Below are 21,187 nucleotides of genomic sequence, written 5' to 3'. Positions count from 1 at the left end.
GAGAAAATGAGCCCACTTCTCATTTGATTTATAACATCAGTTAACATTTTTCCTGGGGAGTTAATGACCTAATTGAAAGTCCCAGGTTTCAATTCAGCATGATATTGTATTTGTAAATTATACACAAGAAAAGAGGTAATGAATGGCACCTATAAGTGGGCACCACGTGATTGACAGCTAGTACCTTCCAATAGGTGCCTCGTTGGAGTTAGTTTTGCAAACCTGAAGACTACGTATATTATTTACAGTATTTTCTTCATTATGAAAATATTATTTTGGTTCATGTTGATACAGTGGGCCAAATTTGACAGAATAATTAATATATTATTCAACATATAATATAAAAATAAAAGGAAAAGGACTAAAGGCTGAATAAGGCTTTGAAATTATAACACAAAACACAGATTTTTCCAGTAGAGGGCCCTGTGAATTCCATTATTTACAATACTCGGTAGCATTTGTGTTGTTGGCAGAGTAAAACATCTAGAGTGACCAGATGTCCCGATTAAACAGTGAGAGTTCCAATTTTCCAAGCATTTGTCCTGGCATCCTGACAGGAACACACATTGTTCTGATAATTGGACTGAACGATCCGAGTTTTGTTTGTCCAAAAATAAACTTTTTGAAAGAGGTTTTTTTGTGAAATGTGTCACTATGCTAAGAGGGTTAGATGAACACTCGAAATAGGCCGGGGGTGACAGACGAAGAAAAGCGGGGATAGTACAATTATCAACATGTCTAAGCCCCAAAGAGGTTATGATTGTTACAGCTGAAAAAAGAAAAGTATATATATTTTTTAGGGCGTTGTGGAGATAACTGCCAAGGGTGAGTATTCTATTTGAATAACATTTTTCTATTGACATTATGCTGAAAATAACTGAATTGCATGTCTCACCACAAACCAAATTTTTCACCCTAATATATTCATCCATCACTGGTTTCTCTGGAGTGCCCTCCATTCCTTTATTGCAAAGGCTGCTGAACCCAAGGCGTTCTCCACTCGTAACTGATCTGAGGACCGATGCTGCTGACATTTGCAAAGGTCCGCAGTTTCTCACACATCATTAATTAAGGTGAAAACAAATCTTTGTCTCCCTCTCTCAACCTTCTACCTCTCACAGCTCTTCTACAGATCTTTGGGGAGGGGGGTGACAGTGAGATGCACTTTAGGCAGAACTAATTGCTTTGCATTCACACAGACATTCAGTCTCACATTGACAATCACAGTGGGCTTCCTCGCGGCCGAGGCTATTCGACAGCCCTTACTAATGATATCTCAAGCAGACAATATTAAATGATGACGATCGAGAGTTTACACCGATGACCGTGCATTCTTAGATTCTTTGTGGATAGAAGTAGAGCTCTGTGTGTGTGTGTACTTGTATTTGTTACCCGTTTAGGACCTTTTCTGGCAATAACACTAACCTTGTCAGGATCAGGTTTTGGTCCCCATCTTTAAAGGGCTTTTTGGGGGTTACGACCTGGTAGAAACCTGTTTTTTTTTTTTTTTATTTCAAACACATGTGCAACATTTACGTCTCGTCACGTTTGAAAAGGAGTAGGAAGAAGTATGAACTTTATACACTACTCTATCCCATCACTATTAGCATATTTACAGTATTTTATACAATGTTCTGAATGTTCTCAGTACCACACAAGAATATGTCTGGCTTTAAACACGACGATTTCCATAAACTGCTGTTCTTCATCTTGATATTTATTTAAAATGATTTATGTTTCTACTCTGCTTCAATTCATCTGTTAGACTGTTCCATAATTTAACCCCCGAGATTAAATGTATTCAAGTTTTCCTGGCACACTGCATTTTTAAATTTAGTTTCCCTCTTAAATTATATCCCCCTTGTCTCTCTGAAAACAACATCTTTATTTTATCTGGAAGTAAATGATTTCTTGCTCCGAACATTATTTGCGCTGTTTTAAAATGTAAATGTTAGAGCTTGTATTTTTAAGAAGAGTTCAGTGGTCTCCTTATCCTGAGTTATTTAGTAATCTGATTGCCCTTTTCTACATTATATATGTGTGTGTATACCTCTACACAGTACAGTAACTCAAATATGTCAAAAGTAATGAACAATATAATGTATACAGTGAGAATATGCCTTGTTTTCCCCAGGATGCCAACGCTCCGTGCAAACTTCTCTCGGTCATATTTTATGTGTGGTTTCCAACAGATTTTGTGGTCTGGTTTTAAGGTTCAAGTTGGAATTGGGTTAAGGTAAGGGTCTAGGGAAAGCATTATGTCTATGAGGTTCCTCACTAAGAATGCTGCACAAACATGTGTGTGTGTGTGTGTAGTGTACTAACTTATCCAGTCAGTCCAGGCCTGCAGTTAGCAGTAGTGTGCTAGCTGGAGTGGAACGGTGGAGGGCAGATTGCTTGGGGAGTGCTACACTCCTCCTGCTTTCCATTTAGCAGCTTAACCAATCCAATCCCACAACCAGGGAACAAGATTCACAGTTACTCTTCTGAGTTCGATAACAATGCATGAATTATCCTTTTTAAATTACTTTCTGTAAGCATTTTTTAATTAACTATTAAAAGGCAAACAATAATTTGTGTTCCCTCTCAAGAACCCAAGCATGTAACTTGCCAGAAGTTTGTCATACACTGATGCTCCTTGAGTCCTACTTTTTAAAGTGAAGGCAATTAGCTCACTTTTTTTTTTTTCCTCTCTACAGTGAATGGCTTCACTGAGCAGATTTGCACAGTTGTGTGTGTTGAAATGGCCACAAAAGAACAGATTTCCTCTAGTGTTTGTATTTGAATTTTTTTTTTCAAATTAAATGTCACCTTTTAAAGGTAATTAATATTATTTAAAGAAGTTATTTGATTTCACTGCTGACAGTATTTGATTTCACTGTCATATTGTTTTTCAAATTAAAAGTCACCTTTTAAAGGTAATTAAATATTATTTAAAGAAGTTATTTGATTTCACTGCCGTGTGTGAAGGTTTTCAGGGCTGGAAAAATTAAAGCACTAATTTTGTTGATTGATGAGAATAGGTATGGTAACATTTATTATGAGGCCGAGCGCATGTGTTGTTGGATTGTGTGAATGTTCTAGATTGAAAACGAGTGATTCCACTTATCCTTAAGACTTTATTTAAGGACTGCAAAAATAACACAAGCTCTAATAAACTAGACTGTGACGACTTCTTGAGAGTGTTGACATATTCTTTTAACATGGTTCATGTGTTCTGGTTGAATGAAAATAAAATGTTGACAACATGATTGCAACAAGACAAGGAGAAATAAACGATCAGCGATGATTTCTTAGGCCATCTTGTGGGGAAACATGACTGTGCCTATGATCATTTCAAGGCACATTTTACTAAAAAAAACCCACAAGCACATAAAGTCACCACATCAACAAGCATTATCCTCGTCATGGGAACGTGAATATTTTTCAAAAGTTCTGAGCAATCTGACTCACAGCCGTCAACATATTCCGCACACACAAACAACCCAAGATATATTTAACTTCATAGTGATTTAAGAAAGTAATTTATTATATTTCATCATCTCTCAACCATGAATATCAAGTGATCTAACAGATGTTGAAGAATTTCACAAGATCAATTAAAACTCTGGCTTGCTGACGGAGCAGGAAAACGCAGAGGAAAACTCAAGGGAAGACCGCACATGCCTGCACAGGATTGGATGGCGATGCATGAAACTTTGAGATATTTCATTTGTCAGTCAATACCAAAATGGTGAACCAAATTTCACACAAAAAAAAAACAAAAAACAACCAAGAATAAGTGGCAGAGATCCATGGTGAAAAGAAACAAAGGAAGAACGACGATCAGAATGAGAGAAAGATCCAGGAAACAACAGAACAAAACCAAGTGTGACACAAGCAGAGAAATAAAGGAGAGGCAAACACAAAGCAGCTGGGAATTAGCAACATGAAGCAGAGTGGCAGAGCCACAAAGAAAGACCGGCCTGAAAAAGAAATGGCACACATGAGAGAAGAGAAGAGCGATGCCACGAGGGTTGCCAGGGTAAAGCAAGAGGAGATAAGAGCTGTTCAACAGGCCCAGAAATCTCTCGGAATTAAACGTCTAAAAATAAAATAAATTGTCTCTTTCCCCCACTGCTGCTAATCACTGTCAGAAAAAAAATGGTAATTTGTGCGGTATTTGGTTGATCGATATGACAAAATGAACAACACACTCTGAAAAAAGCCAGCTATTGAGAGAGGCACGGATCTGTTCTAAGTCAACATAGGATCTTTAAAGTGCACGTGCAATTTTATCACCAATGCACACAAAGGAAAATCCTGAACAGACGCACACACACACACACACAGAGGACATCTGTGTTTCATTAGGTACAGACAACAAACTACCTGAAGACGTAAACAAATAGACAGTGAGAGCTCATTTGCTGCATCCTAGCCAGAAGGAAATGTTAGGATGACATTTGGCCATGTACGTTTATGAGCGTATTTGCTTTTGTGTACACGTGGCTTTCTATAACTGGGTTTCTGTGCATGGAGAAGACCAGAGTGTTTTGCGTATAACAGTTAAACATAGATGAAGTACTGAATTTGCAATGACAGCAAAGGAAAATCAAAACAGAGACAGATGAGAGAAGGGGTGAAATTAAAAAAAACAAAAACAACAACCCTTAGTTCTTACAGCTGAGGCCACCATGATGAATGTGTGGCCTCCTCACACAGACTTTCATCAAAGTACAGTACAGCAGGGAAAGTATCTTTAAAGTTTTTCAATGAGGAGTCTGTAGTCCTGGGGTTCCTTTCATTTCCAGCAACACTGCAGAAGTTTGAACAGACTGCTGGGGCTGTACTGTATGTCTGAGTACATATTAAAGATATACACCGTGCACTTGGCTCTCAATAATTTGTCAAACAGTTGCTTACACTGGAGCCTCCGGCTGAATGGTAACGTCAACACACTGAAAATCTGTTTACAGCTTTGCCGTCCCTCAGGAGATTCGATTCATCCTCAGGGCAACGCAAAGGTGTTTGCTAAAGTCAATAGCTCGTCCAGTAGTTAGTAAGATATTTCATTCAAAGTTGTATATGTATGCAATGTGATGGCCACATAAAAAAGCCACAAGAAAACTCGACCAGGTGCTATGAATGTATCGACGATATGGTATTTTATAGATACAAACATATTTTGTTGTTGACCGTGTACGAAAAGACCATAGTAACTGTGATTTATCATCAAAGTACAGTGAATATCTGTATAAAAATACATGGCAAATTATTCAAAACGTCATCAAAAAAGTAATTTGTCAAAATGAAAAACGGATGTGGACAAGAAAGTATGTCAACAAGCTGTAAAGCGTCAAGGAATTTCTTTGGACGGATGAGATCGGAAATCAGCCCCTATGTTCATGGAGAGAAAAATGAAACTGTCAAAATAAAATAAATAAAAACCCATACCCACTGAGAAACATGGAAGGTGCTTGGCTATGATTTAGGGATGCTTTGCTACGTCTGTCGTGGGGAGATCTTTAATCTGTGCAGCGCACTATAAACTATCTCATCATTCTGGATATGCCCAGGATTGGGAAGCTCTGGTTGTGTTGCGGGACATGAGTCCTTCAACAGGAAAACACACAGCTAAAAGTGCCTAAGAATGGCTGATTAAAAAGCAATGAGCTATTCTGAAATGATCCTATATGAGTGCTGATGTTTTAGGAGCGTACAATGTGAAGAAGGCCCCAGATCAAACCTGAGAGTGCTGGAGCAGTTTGCTTAGAAGAATGGGCCAAACTACATGTTGGCAGATACTGAAGTCAGAGGTTAGCTGTTGGCACTGATTGCTGCTAAGGGTTGTGCAATAAAATATGAAGTTGGTTCTTAGCTGGTAGAGCTGGCACCCTATAGGCCAATGACTGCCTGCAAAAACCATGGGTCCAATATTTATTATATACATTAAGATAAAGGTGCCTGCCACTTTAAGTTTATATATATATATATATATTTCAACCCCTAAAGCTATGCCATGAACACAACAGCGAGGACGAAACAGATTTAAGGTGAGATTTATTCCGAAGATATGACGCGTGCGTGGGCGAAGACTCATACTTTCCAACTTCACCCGTTCTAATCATGTTAAAAATGAAGCTGACCCAGCTGTCTCATAGTTGATGCTGCTCAGATGTATTATGGCTTCACAGTCTGCCACTCTTGACCTCCGCCACCAGTGCTCTCAGTAAGTGCTCTCAGTAAGCATGTCTCCTCCTCGTGTTCAAAAGATGATGAATATCTCCATAAATTAACAGATTTTCTTTTGAAACCGTTTTAACTCGAGAGTGGGACACAATACAACGCAAGGTTTTTCCCTGCATGCGCCACTCAAAACACCGCAGAGAAGTGCCAAAAGATCCAATCTGAAAGTTAAATTAAGTCTAACAAGGTAGCATTTGGGCCTCAGCTTGAGAGGAAAGTGGAAATGGTGGAAGAGGCTGAGAAGGTGAAAGTAAAAAGAACTCCGACAGCCTCCAGTGTCTGACTCAGTAGGCGAGTCTGCTTTAATCAACAGGTCTCCATCTAAAACACAGCTGCTTCAGAACCTCAACTCCCTGACTCGTGTTGCCTTTGAAGACTTTGTCTGATTGATTATATGGTCGGAGTCACAGAGAAGAATCTCACCCATCAGCAACGCACATTATGAGGAGGATTAAATCCCTCTTGCATTAACAGTAATGATGTTGGTTTCCATCCCTCTGTTCTTCAAAATACCCACCTGAGGCCTGAAACAGTAACCTCTGATGTGCAGGACTTCTGAAGCTGTTAACATACAAAGGTATCAAAGAATATAATATATATAATAAATAGTCGTTTTCATGAATCAACCCCAGCACGAGGAGCCACGTGTTATTCAAACAAACTCTCATTGTTGAGTCATATTTGTCATACTGTAAAACCTTTATTCTTTAACTGTAATGTAAGGCAGTAAATCACTGCTTGATTTACAGCACAAAGGAAAAAAAACACATTATCCTGCGACCAAAGCCTGCGTTCACCTGATATCGATTGTGTTTTTCACACAGGGCTGCTTATTATGACACAAAGCAGGCTTTTAGGGAAAAGTACCACAGTACAACGGTGACCCTAATCAAACAAAAACTAAACTCTAATATACAGTACTTCAAACCATTGATCTCAGTGCAATCTCACTGAATTCTGGGGGGGGGGGGGTTTCACTTGGAACACTGTTTGGAGTGATTATTGCATTTAAGATCCCACTGCAGCCAACTGCACAGTCACATTCAATTAATCACCAAATTAAAAGTGTTTCACCGAGAACGGGGCACAGCCAGGACGATAAAAAAAAAAAAAAAAGCTGTGTCAAAAACGTGCAACTCTTTTGTGTCCTCTCTGCTGCTCTGGAGTTTGATCTGTTCCTAATGCTACGTTATTTGCTACCCTCTCATTATCGCCCCCCAAACGCCTCCTCTTTTTGTCTAAGCTTCAAGGGGATGATACTTAGCCCATGGCACACAACACTTAGTCGTCTGTGCGGCAAGTCAACCAGCTGATAAATTATACGTGCTTGTAAGGTAATGGGGAAGTTATACAGCACCTGTGGATGCCGCCGCCGCCACTTCACTTCAGAATAAAACGAAAAGAAATATATGAACAAGCGATAGAAGTGCCTTGCAATTGAGAAGCATAGCTATTGAGGTAAATATAGGATATTTAAGACACTGTGGTGACTTAGGAGAGATCAGCCAAAGAGCAGCAATTATGTCTGTATGTGATGATATTCGACTGTGTTGCTTCTGCTAAGACACAAGGTTCCCACAGTGAGCTGGCAAACAATGTCACCTTCTGGCAGCTGTTTACTGTCATCGACTAATACACTCACAATGACTCTTGAACCTCGCAGTTAATGACCAGGGCGGTAATGGAGAGGGATGTAGGCCATGAGCAGCTCTACAACGGCAGACTGGTGGACTGTTTTATTGTGGAGTTTCTTCGACACAAGCGGAACAATTGAAATTAATTCCTACGAGAGAAGCTACGATATCAGCAAACGCAATATATCACAATAAGTGTCACCGGCTAGGTACGGAATTTCGACGTGTGTACATTGATTGTGTGCGGGAAATGCCAATGTGTGTGTGTGTCCTACTTCTAACTAGAAAGATAATAAGGTTTATGGGTGGTACCGCGTCTTGTGTGCGTATTACCTGAAAATCCCTCTCCTCGAGAATCTCTTTCCTCCACCTCACCAGGAAGGCTGCGCACACATAGAGGTGGAAATGGGAGAAGCCCTCTGGTTCGGCCTGAGAAGACAGAGAAAAAAAAATGTTGATTTACAACACGTTTAACAATTCACAGCCATAAAACAAATAGTACAATCATCTCAGTGGTGTCATAGGTTGCTAAAATGAAGCTTGAAGTTTTTTTTATAGTGGTAAATTAAATATCGAAACAGAAACATAGTCAAAATGGTCATTTCACTTCACAAAATCATATTAAAAGAAAGCGGTGTTATGTTCTATGGAAACTACTTAGTCAGCAATGTGCTGTGAAAGAAATGCACTTTCACTTTCAAGCATTTTCAAGCTATTTTATCAAAATCCAAAGCACTTTTCAAGCACATTCAATTTCAAGGATTTCAAGGACCCGCACAAATTGTATGTAGCTCGATGGATTAAACTTGAGAAATGACAAATACATGCAAAAAAAAAAAGATTGTGAAACTTTTTTTTTTTTATCCGTTAAAATCCAGACATTTACATTTGCAAAACCAAAGAAGCCAAAGAGGGAAACAAATCCCCTCGTGTTTTTAAGCTTCTCTATCACCGCTCCTTGTTACATTTAGTGGCTCACTTTTTTTTTTATGACTCAGCAGTGAAGGTGGGAAATTAAAGCAGGAGCAAAGACAAAGGATGAGATATTCCTTGTTCATCATTTCTTTTCTTTCTGCTCCCTCCAGAGCCATTTCACAGACCGGATAATTACCAAGGTGTTTGAATGCATGTCAATTAGGAGCACAATCTCCCATAAAGGTGGGATAGAACAACAACCAATGTGAATCTTAAAAATGCAGAGATTTCCCTGATTTGCACGCTGGCATGCTTGTCTGAGGGTTTAGTTCCCCACGTGTTGCTTCAGCTTAAAATTCATGGATTCATAGTGTGGAATTGTAAATGTCTCTGTGTGCCACCAGGGGGAAAACACACACACACACACACACACACACACACACATAAATACCCTTGCACTCGTTAATCACTTGAATTCATGAATTGCATTTTCTCTGATGCGTCTACTTTCATAGCATCCTACATCAAAATTTTACCACGCCGGCATCATGTGGGAAACAGACTTGCACACAAATGCTCTTAAATTCTACGAGATGCTCCCATGTCTCTTTAGCGCGGGTTATAAAGAGCCCGAGGCTGCACACATGTTCCAGTAATCCAGCCATGTTTAACATTCAAATTATTAACAGGATTCCCGTTAGCCCCAGTCCAATTTCTCATATTTTATTTTACATCTTCCTCCGGTTTTTTCTCCTAGGAACTGAGTTTCAAGGGTTAGAGTTATAATCTTGCCCTTCCAAATGTGACATGTCCCTTAAAGGATGTAACTCATCATCACTAATACATGTTTTCACTAAAGATTTTACTATGTTATAAACATATTGTGTTGTGGTTAGCATAGCTACACAACATTAGGTTTATGAACGTAACAATATTGTTTCCTGGGAGTCGGTTAATCTCATGATTCTCCATTTGAAGTGTGCTCCTAAAAATATCTAAAGGGACAATTACCCTGCACACTTCACCCCTACCACGTCTTATCTCAGCAAGAATCGGGAAACCCTGCACCTTCATGTAATCGTTCACAATGGAGTGGTGGGGCTAAGTGGTAGGGGCAATGGGGTGAAATGGGATTGGGGGCCTTGCTTATTCCTGCTTTGTCCTGGTGTGGTAACCAAGTGCACATGCTACTGTTTAACTCATCCTACCCATCTGCTTCTCACAGAGAACCGCAGCCATGAACAGAAATCGCCTTTCTGCTGCGATAACTGAATTTATCTCCGGGAAATCATAAAATAAAAACAGATTTGTATCAGAAGAGGCAGATTTGAACAGAAGCGATGATACGCGTCATGTTTAATTATGTCAAAATTGAATAAGAAACGCTTTATTGTAACGATAGTGTTGCTTCTGTTGTGTTGAGCCTTCCGGACTGATTGATCCTCTCTACGCCTCAGTGTAGGTCTCCTGTTGCTCGGGCTTTCCTCTAACTTTACCACCCACTTAGCTGACAAATTTTTCAGAATTTTCCAACTGAGAGTGTGCCTGTGAGTGCAAGCGAGAGAGGGAAATGGATAGAGAGAGAGAAAAAAGAAGCACAGAGTGTGTTGAGAGAGGGTGGAAAAAAGGATTTGATTTGCGAACAACACAGCGTAGTGTGATGCCAGTTGTAAACCGACGGGTGACGACCTCGTAGGGTTAAACCTTGTAGCTCCAATTTAAACAACTGAAGCATGCAGCAAAAAAAAAAAAAATGCTCCAGTGCACAGATGAGGGAATAAAAGACCGGCATATGGAAGCTAAATGTTTATCAGTCCCCAAAGATTTACAGAGTTTTAATTGTGTGTATGTCTGCAACATTAAACTTGCAGTGAAAGGTTAAACTATTTTGTATTTTGACCCCCGACCTCCGCCTTTCTCCTTCACTCCATCACTTTCTTTTTCACAGTCTCGTTAAACGCGCTCTTCTCTCGCTCTCTCATTGATATGACAGAGAGGGATATTTCACAAACCACAAAGTGATCCTTCTTCATTAAAAAGACTTGTGTTAACAACCACTATTGATATTTTGATTTGCCACCAATCATTATTCAAACTCATTCAGCATTAATAAAAAAAAGTGTCTATTGACACCACGGGCTGCAGCTGGAGTGTTAGCCTGTGTTAAAGTAAATAAAGAAATAAAAAAAATAAAAAGTAAAGAAACAAAATAATTGGCATGAAGGGAACAGGGAATTGAAATATGAGTACTTAAGAGTCTTAAATCATTACTATGCATATGCTTTGAAAGCAGAATATTTTATTAAATTGCCGTCGACTCGACTGCCAGGCGTCAATGCAATGATTGATGAGTTTGAAGCTTATTAATGCTCAACAATTAGGTGATTAACTGATTTAAATGTAATGCTCTTGCACTCTGGTACTCAATTCTTCCTTCACATTAATTATGCAGAAAATTGGTCGAACTTGTCGTAGATTCTCTTTTGTAATTTCTGCTTTTCAGATTTTTTATTTAATAATTAAGGCTTGTGTAAAAATAACTAAACTATGGCTAAAAGACACTAAAGTCACTTTAGGTCACGAATGCCTTTGTTGTACAGTACATATTTGATGCAGGAAAATTCATACATTTGCTGAGTTGCTTTGTCGAGCTAAGCTATGCTGACACGCTCCTACCTAACAGCCAACTCCAGGCAAGTTGAACTCCTACCAGTGGTGGCTCGTCCATAGAGGGCGCTAGGGCGCCACCAGCCTCACAATGGTTAGAGTTAAGAAGAAAAAGAAAGGAATGATCTAAAATCATTTATAAAAACACGGAAAATTTAAATAACCGAGCCACACATGATACAGTCCGTGACTACCGTGTGCAATCTGCATTCAAATGTAGCTTAAAAACATTTTGTGACGTATTTCCTGTTCCTTTGGGCCGCACAAATCTTTACCATAGACTCTCGCTATAGTGACACATGCACACAGAAACGCCCTTGCAATGCAAAAGCAAGGAAAACTCTGAGGCGCACAATTTAGCGCCCAAAGACTACCCACAGCCGAGCGGACTGGCCCAGATGACGGATATAAACATCTTACTCCGGTAACTACAGGGACATGCTCTTGTGCGCAGCTGCAGATCTGTCTGTGTGGACACACGTCTTCTCTACAGCAGGTGGCACATGCGAGTCAATCATGTCTTTCTAAACTTTTGTTTTGAAACAACACCATACTGTCACAGCAAGAGGAAGCAACTCCCTCTCTCTCAGCACCAAACAGAGCAACATGTCTGATCTCCAATCGATCGCATCAGCCGGTTTTTCTTTTGATTTGCGCAGTGCTTTTTTTTTTTTTTCTCTTTTTACATTTATTTAAATAAATGTTTGGATCTGAAATGTTGTAATTTCTCTCTCTTTTGCCTTCCATCCATTTCTCCTTTTATCCGTCCACTTAAGCTGCAAAACCAAAGTTTGTCATGGGAGCCAAGGTGACTCTGTCAAAATGTGTCTCTACCTCCTTCTCCTCCTCCATTGTTATTCTAAGTCCTACTCCTCCCCGCTCGTGTCAGAGCAGCCGTATTGGCCGAGACGGACGAGACTCTGACTGACAAGCACTGCTGATCAAAGAAAGGAGAAAGTGGGAAGAGTAACATGGTGGAAAGGGGGCTATCGGGTTAGGGGGAAGAGAGTCGATGGGGAGAGGAGGAGGATGAAAAAGGGGAGTCTATGAGTGACAGAGAGGGTGAGGGGGGCTAAAGGTGAACAAAGAGGGAAAGGGGAATGTGAAGGAGAACTTCAGAGCATCTTTAAACTGCTGCATTTGCTGTCTGATGAGATGGGGGAAAAAAAAACAAAAAAAAAAGGCCTGATGAGGAACTTTTCCGACAAGATGAAAAGGTGATGGTGCATCGAGGTGATGTAAAATGATAAACCAGAAGATTTAAACTGATGCAATTATGCAACGCTATTACAGATAGAATATGGTGAACCAAGAACCCGTATGTGGTACTTTCAAGCTGTCTCAGTCTAAAGTAACTGTATATGCTACAAGTTGCCACATGCAATCCCGCGTGAAGTTAATTTGATTTAATTAAGTGTGGAACTGGCAGGATTGTTTTAAATCCTGTGGTTGAGGTAGAAAAGACAAGAAAAGGCTGATGAATGGCACAGAGGCCTTTAGTCAGTGAAAAGAATCGACTTTAGTGCAGTTTTTGTTACCGCGCGCTCCTCCAATATGGTGTCTTGCTTCGGGCTACATTTTAAATTACCAAATGCCGAGGTTAATCGCGGGGGGGGGAAGGTGGAGAAAGTAATAAAATCTGAATTCCCACCTATACCTGCTGTTTCTGCTCCATCTCACTCAGCGCCGAAGTGTATGATGAAGACAAAATTTTGTTTGCCATGGAGGTGCATGTGGACGCAGTGGGGTTTCACAGATGAAACATCCCAGCGCTGTTTATCTTCCCTTTTGCAAAGAATCTCGTGGACAAAGTTACCCATTACTGAGCCGACTGAATCATCGATATCAGCAAGACCCATGGGGGTTCGTAGCCCTGCTTGAGCTACGAACACTAGAGCTGCAACTAACAATCATTTCCATAATCAATTCATCTGTGTTTCTTATTATAGATGAATCGATGAGTTGTTTGGTGCAAAAATGTATTTAGAAAATGTTGATCGGTGTTTCTCAAACCCTGAAATAATGATGTTCTTGTTTTGTGAACAAATTTAAAAGTGATTAATCGATATATCTTGCAGCCCTTATTAAAACACATGTGGTCTACCCACGTAGGAAATCTACAGCGGCCAGTTTTAGTCTACATTAATATCATCTTTTGTTTTGCACTTGCCCTAACAGTCTTTTAATGTTGCAGTGTGGGGTATAAAGACTGACATTCAGTGTATTATTATGGACAGTAATGTCAGGAATATATGCTGAAAGGATAATAAACTCGGTCCTGAATCTGAATCTACAGAAGTGCATTAAAATAAAGGCAATTCACAAGTGTCTATAGCCCTAACCGAGTGCCTGAAAATGAGAACACACAGTATAATAAGTGTGTGGGAGTGACGACAATGTGTGTGTGCCAGGAAACATACAGTGATGAGAAAATAAGAAACATACAGTAATGCAATTCAGCACATTAACTCCGCAATAAATGCCATCTATGTCTATGTCATGCTGAGAGAGTCGGGGCGAGAGACAATCAAAGAAACACGGAAGAGGAGAAATAATGACGCACATACGAGTGGGAGTGTGGAAGAGCAAAGATGTGTGCATTTCTGGAAATTGGTTAGGCTGTGTGTGCATCAAAACCTGGTTCAAATGAAGCAGAAGCTCATTTCTAAGGGAAGTGGTCCAGTTGTGAATTGTGATTAGGTTAAGTTAAGATTAAGGTTTTGGATTCACGGGCTGAAAATAGTTTAAAATATATAACAATTGTGTTTTTCATAAATTCAGATTCAGCCTAGACACTAAACAACAGTGAGAGGGGTCAGTTTTATTGAATCGTGCTGGGAAAATATCAATAATAGCATTATCAACTGATCTTTTCTCTGTCTATTTTTGCTGGGAAACGCACTCATCACGTGTGGGAAAACGGGGCACTGCAATGAAAACATAGCCACGACGAACCAGGCCTTACATTATGATGCGAATAAAAGGCTGAACATAACGAAAGATGACTGAGATGTGCTTTATTATTGATATTCATGCGAGATATAGCCCAAGTATAGATACGAAAGTCTGAATAGAGAACTGCAGCTTGAGATATTACGTTTAAGTAGATATAGTTAGTTATTTTCAACCAGAGTAAGCAAGTGCTATATAACCAAAATCTTAATTTACAAATGCCATTATACCTAGAGTCGATCCTTCTTTACAAAGTTGCTTGAATACCTCGCTCACTGCTTAAGGATTTTGAGCATGCATTTGGGAAAAGCACCATGTTTAAGAAGCTGGAAATGTTATAGTAGGCCTATAACAGTCATGCTAATGCTGCCACACTGAGCTACTTGCTAATTTCATGCTCAACGCAACAGAGAAAATTTGGTTTCCCGTCTGTCTTTCCGTCTATATGTACGGGGGAGGAGTAGGTGTGGTTGTGTGTGTGTGTGTTCTGATGTCAATCGTGTTTCCTTTCCGCCTGCCTCTCGCTATCTTACGAAGATACAAATATGGATATACGTGCAAAAGAGGAAAAACAAGGAAAACTACACAAATCAAGCAAAAAAAACAAACAAAGTAAAGCATTAAGATGAGGATGAAGGTAGAAAGAAAGAAAAGAGAGGGGAAAAAAACAGATCTAAACAAAGACAAAGCAAAGGCTGCCTTGTGCTGGATCAGGCTACTGAACAGATGGCCACACCACAGAGAGAAGATCACAGTGGAGACATTACAACACTCAGGTTAAAATCTCCCCTGAAACACACAAAAGACACAAAAACACTTGGAAATGACAAGGTCTTTCTATTCGTCACTGCCATTTGTGAGACACCCAAAGGACATTTATCACAAAACAGAATTAATCTGGTACATTAACAAATAATACATTAATCTGGTTGTATGGGGAGGAAAAGCAACGTTATCATCTAACAGACATCCTTGCCTCCAAGGTAAAGCTGGTAAGGCTTGCTGAGGGGCTCAAACAAAGAGGATACAAAAAGAAAATACTCGAGCATAGCAACACGTCAGAAACATAAACAGGTGTGAAGCTTGGAGTGGACAGCACGTCTCTAGAGCTGACGTTGAACAAAAATCACTCGCAAGGATAGTTAAGTACTTGGTGCAGCCCGCAATTACTCAATTCTTTTGACTCCCTAACAAAGCTGAGAGTAAAGAGAGCAGGGTCGTCACCTTTCACTCAGCTTTTTAGCCCACGGTTCTGTTCATACTAAAGAATTGATTAGCATTCCACGCATGTATACTCAACCTCCAAATCCATTCCAATAATGCACAGTTCTCACAGAGATGTATGTCTTTGTATTCTTTTAGCTGTACCTATGGGCGCTGGTGAACCTGCTTGTGTAACCTCAAGCAAAATGTCCATGATCACAGTCCGTTTGACCAACTGGACTGTGGTCACATGTTAATATAACACAGAAAAAAAAAAGATCTGGGAAGACTAGCATGCAAGTGAAAGGGGGAGCAGAGAGCATTTTGTGTCTTGCTTTCAAGCTCCACTGAAAGTTTCATGAGTAGAAATCATGAGCCCAAATCTCCAACCAGAGTAGTAGGAGAGTGGAGGTGAGGGACTGCCCAAAAAGGTATGCTGTGTGCGTGTTTATGTGTTGTGGGCCCCCGTGTATGCAGCTGTCTCAAGGCTGCGATCCAAAAGACATTGTAGAACATCAAATATTTAGAGGGCGACTTACGAGTACAACGTGTCGCTGGGCTGCTGTCAAGTCACGCACAGAGGAAGAACACCGTTTAATCATTCACTTAAATGTCTGTGTTGTTTTGTTAGACTGTTTTCTTCTTCTCCTTCCTGTTGACAATTGGTTGGTTGAGTCTTAATTCTTGGTTAAGATCATTTATGTGCGGCATCCACAGGCAGGGCTGGGTAATGTGGCCATAAATATATCAGCACTTACACGTTTATTTTCCAAATGGTTGATAGCGATAAGTATCGCAATAGAAGTCTGATAACTGAAGGCTGATTTTGTTGAGGAAATGTAATGTAGTTGTGGTTTTAAACATATTTACGGGCAGAAAAACAGACATTTATTAAACAGAGATAAACATTGAAAGCTATTACATCTAAAGATCTGTTTGCACGGTTCATAAACAATGCCTAGATAGATGTGTTGAACTTTTGTTATATTCTATTGAAGTATATAATATTATGATAATCATCATTTCATTGCCAAGCCTCACATCCAGCAAAACCCACTTCATTTGTTACTGAGTTACTGTCAGCAAGGTGTGAGGCAAAAGTGCGAGCCACCATGTTTATTTATCACTCTGGAAATAAGACTTTAATGTGACCAAAGGGGATTTTTTTTAAGTATAAAAGTAACTGATGGTGCTCTGAATCCATTTTAAAAGCAGCATTATTCTGTCCGTCTTGTACATTTAGCTCTGGGCGTCACTACCATCTTCTTTCAGTAGAATGATGTATAGATCAGTTGCTGAGCTCCTACCTGATGATGCATGATGGAAAAATAACTGCTTGTTACTATGGACACCAGGCAGACCTCATGTGTAACGGAGCTCGTTATACTGCAGAGCTGGGTCAGGCGCAAAGCGTTACTGGGTCAGCTAGTGCATTTTAATGGTAACAAATGCGGTCAAAAATGTGATAATGTCCTATTTAATTTATGAGGACACTGATCCAGAATGTCACGTGAAGGTCATCCGACGTCTTTACCCGCGTTCGGTCACATGAACTTAAAATTTTCGGGCTTGTCATCTTCTACCTTTTTTCCCCCTTCACATCACTTGCAATGTATTCATCAGGAATAACAAGGGACCGCTGCAAGGAAATGTCTTCGCTGGACAGACTTGTACTGCACTGAAAACATGAAAAAACACCTGCAATACATTCTTATCAAGCTCTCTACAGCTCTCCTGCCAGCTGGCTCTGATTCAGTGAACAGTACACAAGAAAAAAACTTCTTCTGAGGGAGAAGGACAAGCGTTTGTAGTAATGATTTAGCATCAGTCCTTTAATAGAACGAAATTCAGCGGCTAAGTGTAATGGATAACTGACCAGGGGGTTGGTTTATGAAAACATAAGTGCTGCTGTTGGGCCGACCAGTTATCCTCCTGAGGAGAAATAGATTTCCCTCAACTTTTTATCCTCTGATGCCCATATGAGTCATGTGAATGGAAAGACTCTTTTATCCAGTTTCATGAGCACTGCACTGTACATGATGTAGCTGTTAAATGTCAGTGGGAAGAGAGGGGAGGATTTATATTGGTGAGTTAAAAAAAAATTTTTTTGTTCATATACGCCAGGTCTAAAAAGTGGAGCCTTGTGTAAGGTCCTGAAACCTGTACTCTTGAATGGGCATCAGGGGGGCAAGTCTCAGCGTTCTAGCTCTAGCCATTACGCTATGATTTGAGATGCCCTTAAAATCACTTGATCTCAATCATGAGGCTAATATTTGACAGATTATACCTCACCCATTCCTTTTTATTTGTTTGACTAACTTTAAATTGCCAGTACAACTCATAAAATGCGCATTCCCACTTGACAAAAAGTAATTGCAGCTCCTACCTCATAACCGAAAAATATTTTCTGCCCTATAATCACTTGATTTCAATCATGAGGCTAATATTTGGCAGATTATACCTCACCCATTCCTTTTTATTTGTTTGTATAACTTTAAATATGTCAGTATATCCCATAAAATGCTCATCTGCACTTGGCATAAAGTGATTGCAGTGCCCACCTTGTAACGTAAAGTTTTTATTTTAGATTTCATTCCACACCAAACCCCCTGCTGCGCTCAATTTCCATTAGCATTACGCTAAAATAAAATCCTGGCTAGAACTCTGAGTCTACTGTCTTCTTCCACTTTATCCTGCACATGTGTCCCAGGTCTACTTAAGTGAGCCAAATGACACTACTTCTGACTTGATTTATAACATCAATAACCAGTGATATCCTGAGATGTTTTAGGACTTAATGACGAGTGTCAGGTCTTTGTCAACACAGCATGGTGTCCATTTTGTTAATCTTGGTCCCATTGTGTCAAATAGATGATTAAAGAAGGTGTGCTTAAGGTTGTGGCAATAGTGCGACTGACAGCTGATGTCACGCATGACCTGTCATCGTCTCCTCACACTCTCTGCTAGATCCACACATCACTTTTTTGCCAACATCGCCCTCCCATCGAAATGTGGTCTTCTTCTTTAAAACCCGAAAAAAACAAAATGCTAAAGGCATCAAAAAGGAAGTTCATAAACCAGTGGGTGATGTCAAAGTGTAATTATGTAAGATTTTAAGTCTCACAAAATGATTAAAATCCCACCTGGTGATGCCAAAGATGATGATGACAGCAGCAGCAGCAGAGAGAAGAGTGAAGACAGCTGCAGACTGTTGTTAAGACCACAGCAGGACAAACACACACTTCATATGTCTGTACAACCACCTGCGCCACCAATGGAGAAGTTCATTTTAAGCCTCAACTCGCCGCTCGTCTGCTAGCCTGCACTAATCACACGCTCTCATGTGATTGCGTGTCTTATGTGCTCAACCTCTGAATTAACCAGAAAATCCATTATATGTACTGAGCTCATGTGCTGAACTATCCACAGTTCATACACACACACACACACACCCCACGGAATCAATATCAGTTATTAGGTGCTACTGCAGCCGCCAACAGAGGTTAGCAATCCGACGCCTATTTCTGCCTATTATGTGTAAATGTGAAGCACAATGAACGAGTCCAGGTGCATTTGAATGAGATCAAGATCCTGCTTTCAGTCTTTCTTATTTGCACATGGACTTCAACACGGTAATAGGTTTTACTTGGAAACTCTCTCGGCAGCCATGAAATTAAAATGAAACCAATGGTTACAACATCTAAAACCCTTTGTTCTACGCATGAAAAAAATGTCTCTGAATTAGCTAATCCTTCATAATCCCTCGCATGCAAATCTGACAAAACTGTTTTGTTTTTTTTATTTGTAATTTAACTTATTTTTTAATTAGCATGGTTTTGAGATCAGGATAAGCAACACAATATGTGTCATACGCGTATTAAGCATGTGATAGAGAAATGTGTATAAAATGTATAAAAATGCCTTTATTTTACTGCTTTACACAACTAATTTGTGGGATGTAATTGTGGAAATGACAACGGCATTTGGGAGGTGATGATAGAGGGTCATTGTGAGAGAATGTGCTCCTTCCTGAAGTCTCACCTAAGGCCAGACATATGCTTGTGTGTCCATGCGTCATTGTTTGTGTATACCTGGTAAGTGTCCCACAGTCTGATCGTGCACCGCAGCGGCAGCTCCCTCATCAGGAGGTTGTTCATCCAGCGAAAGGCAAACTGCAAATACTCCACCTCGTACTGCTGCATGTGGCGATGAACGGACTCTGCAAGGAAACGAAGAATAACCATCATTTAAAAACTAAAACGTACATCAACTCCTACAAATCACGGTTGAGCTTTTTGTCAGGTGGAAAGGGTGGAGAAAAGAATGTCTATATGGCAAAAATACAACTGAGTGCGAGTTCACCCATTAGAGATGTAATCATAGCACACATCAGAATTGTCTGAGAAAAGCTCCACGTGGAACTGGGATTTGAATAGGGAGAGTATTCATTATTAAATAAAGCGTTGACGCAAATTCGGTCCACTGAGGAATGGATGGCATTTAGAGGAAACAAAGTCATGAGATGTTTTTTGTGTACATATAATTATTTGCCTAACACTACATCAGCGCTTCCAGTAGCAACCGATTAAAACGGAATTTTTTTGTTTATTTCTACGCCTCTATAACCATTTATCTTTGAAGTGCGCGGAACGTGGGCTGTGTTTAAGCCGTGAAGAAAGCGTGCTTGTGTGTGTGTGACTCTTCACCCCAATTTCAGTTTTAATTAAAGTGACGAATACCTACTTGTGTTTGGCACGTCTACTCCTCCCTGTCAAAACATACACTTTTTTATTTCAGAAATATCTCCCTGGTGTTTTACTGGGGAGGCATTCTACAGTTCCTGTTAAGACTCATTTGCTCCGTTTCCATGTTAGAGATATTAAACAATGGTCACACAGTTTCTTTTGACATTTAAAAAAAATATATATTTCATTGGCAATGAAAATACATGAACTTAAAAAAAATGTTTCCAGTCTCGGGAACATTACAATAATTAATGTGCCGGTAAGAAACTAGTCACAAGTATCGAAGCATGATGAAGGAATGCGTTTTAAAATGGCAAAAGACTTTCCTACAGCAGCTGGAAACTGCAGGTTTTCATAGTCAATTTCACAACAAACCCGTCAACTTAACATATGTTAATTGTGATGAGGTAGCTTATCACTGTGAAATTGGAATTCAAATTTCCCAGGTGTAAACTTTCTCAATCCAAAGTCCAAGGAAGCTCAAGCACACGTGTCTTTTGTCTGAGAGCCTGCACTATGAACAACGCTGTAAGTGAAGGACACTCTTGACCAACCAAAGACGTTCACCACTACAGGGCTGGACCCAAAAGTTGCTCAGACCTCAGGAAAATACTACGTCTGCAGGGGATAAAACTTCCTCCCTAAAACTTCATTTAAACCTTTGTTCCCCAAGAAGAAACGGCGAGCTCCTTCGAGCTCCTCAAAAGGTTTCTGTTCCAGCACACACTCGTCAGAAGAATATATGTTACATCAAGCTTTCCTTACAGACGAGACTTTCAATTTATTGCCGGGTTTTGATCTTTTCGTGGCATTCGAGGACAATGAGAAAAAAACATGGAATAC

The 21,187-nt window shown here is 39.9% G+C and overlaps 1 protein-coding gene across 3 annotated transcripts in view; it reads right to left on the bottom strand.

The window, feature by feature from the left end:
• Positions 1-21,187, bottom strand: part of tbc1d22a (TBC1 domain family, member 22a) — a 116,799-nt gene that overhangs the window by 13,593 nt on the left and 82,019 nt on the right. For all 3 annotated transcript variants that reach the window (XM_058624103.1, XM_058624106.1, XM_058624105.1), the window contains 2 exons: positions 19,691-19,818; positions 8,196-8,291 (listed from right to left, as the gene is read on the bottom strand). In XM_058624103.1, coding sequence (XP_058480086.1) covers positions 8,196-8,291; positions 19,691-19,818 — 224 coding nt within the window. The remainder of the gene's footprint in view (positions 1-8,195; positions 8,292-19,690; positions 19,819-21,187) is intronic.

Source organism: Solea solea, chromosome 3 (genome assembly GCF_958295425.1).
Source record: "Solea solea chromosome 3, fSolSol10.1, whole genome shotgun sequence".
In the NCBI taxonomy this organism is placed as follows: Eukaryota; Metazoa; Chordata; class Actinopteri; order Pleuronectiformes; family Soleidae; genus Solea; species Solea solea.
Note: the sequence above shows the minus strand (reverse complement) of the source record. Positions and strands in the feature narration are given on the sequence as shown.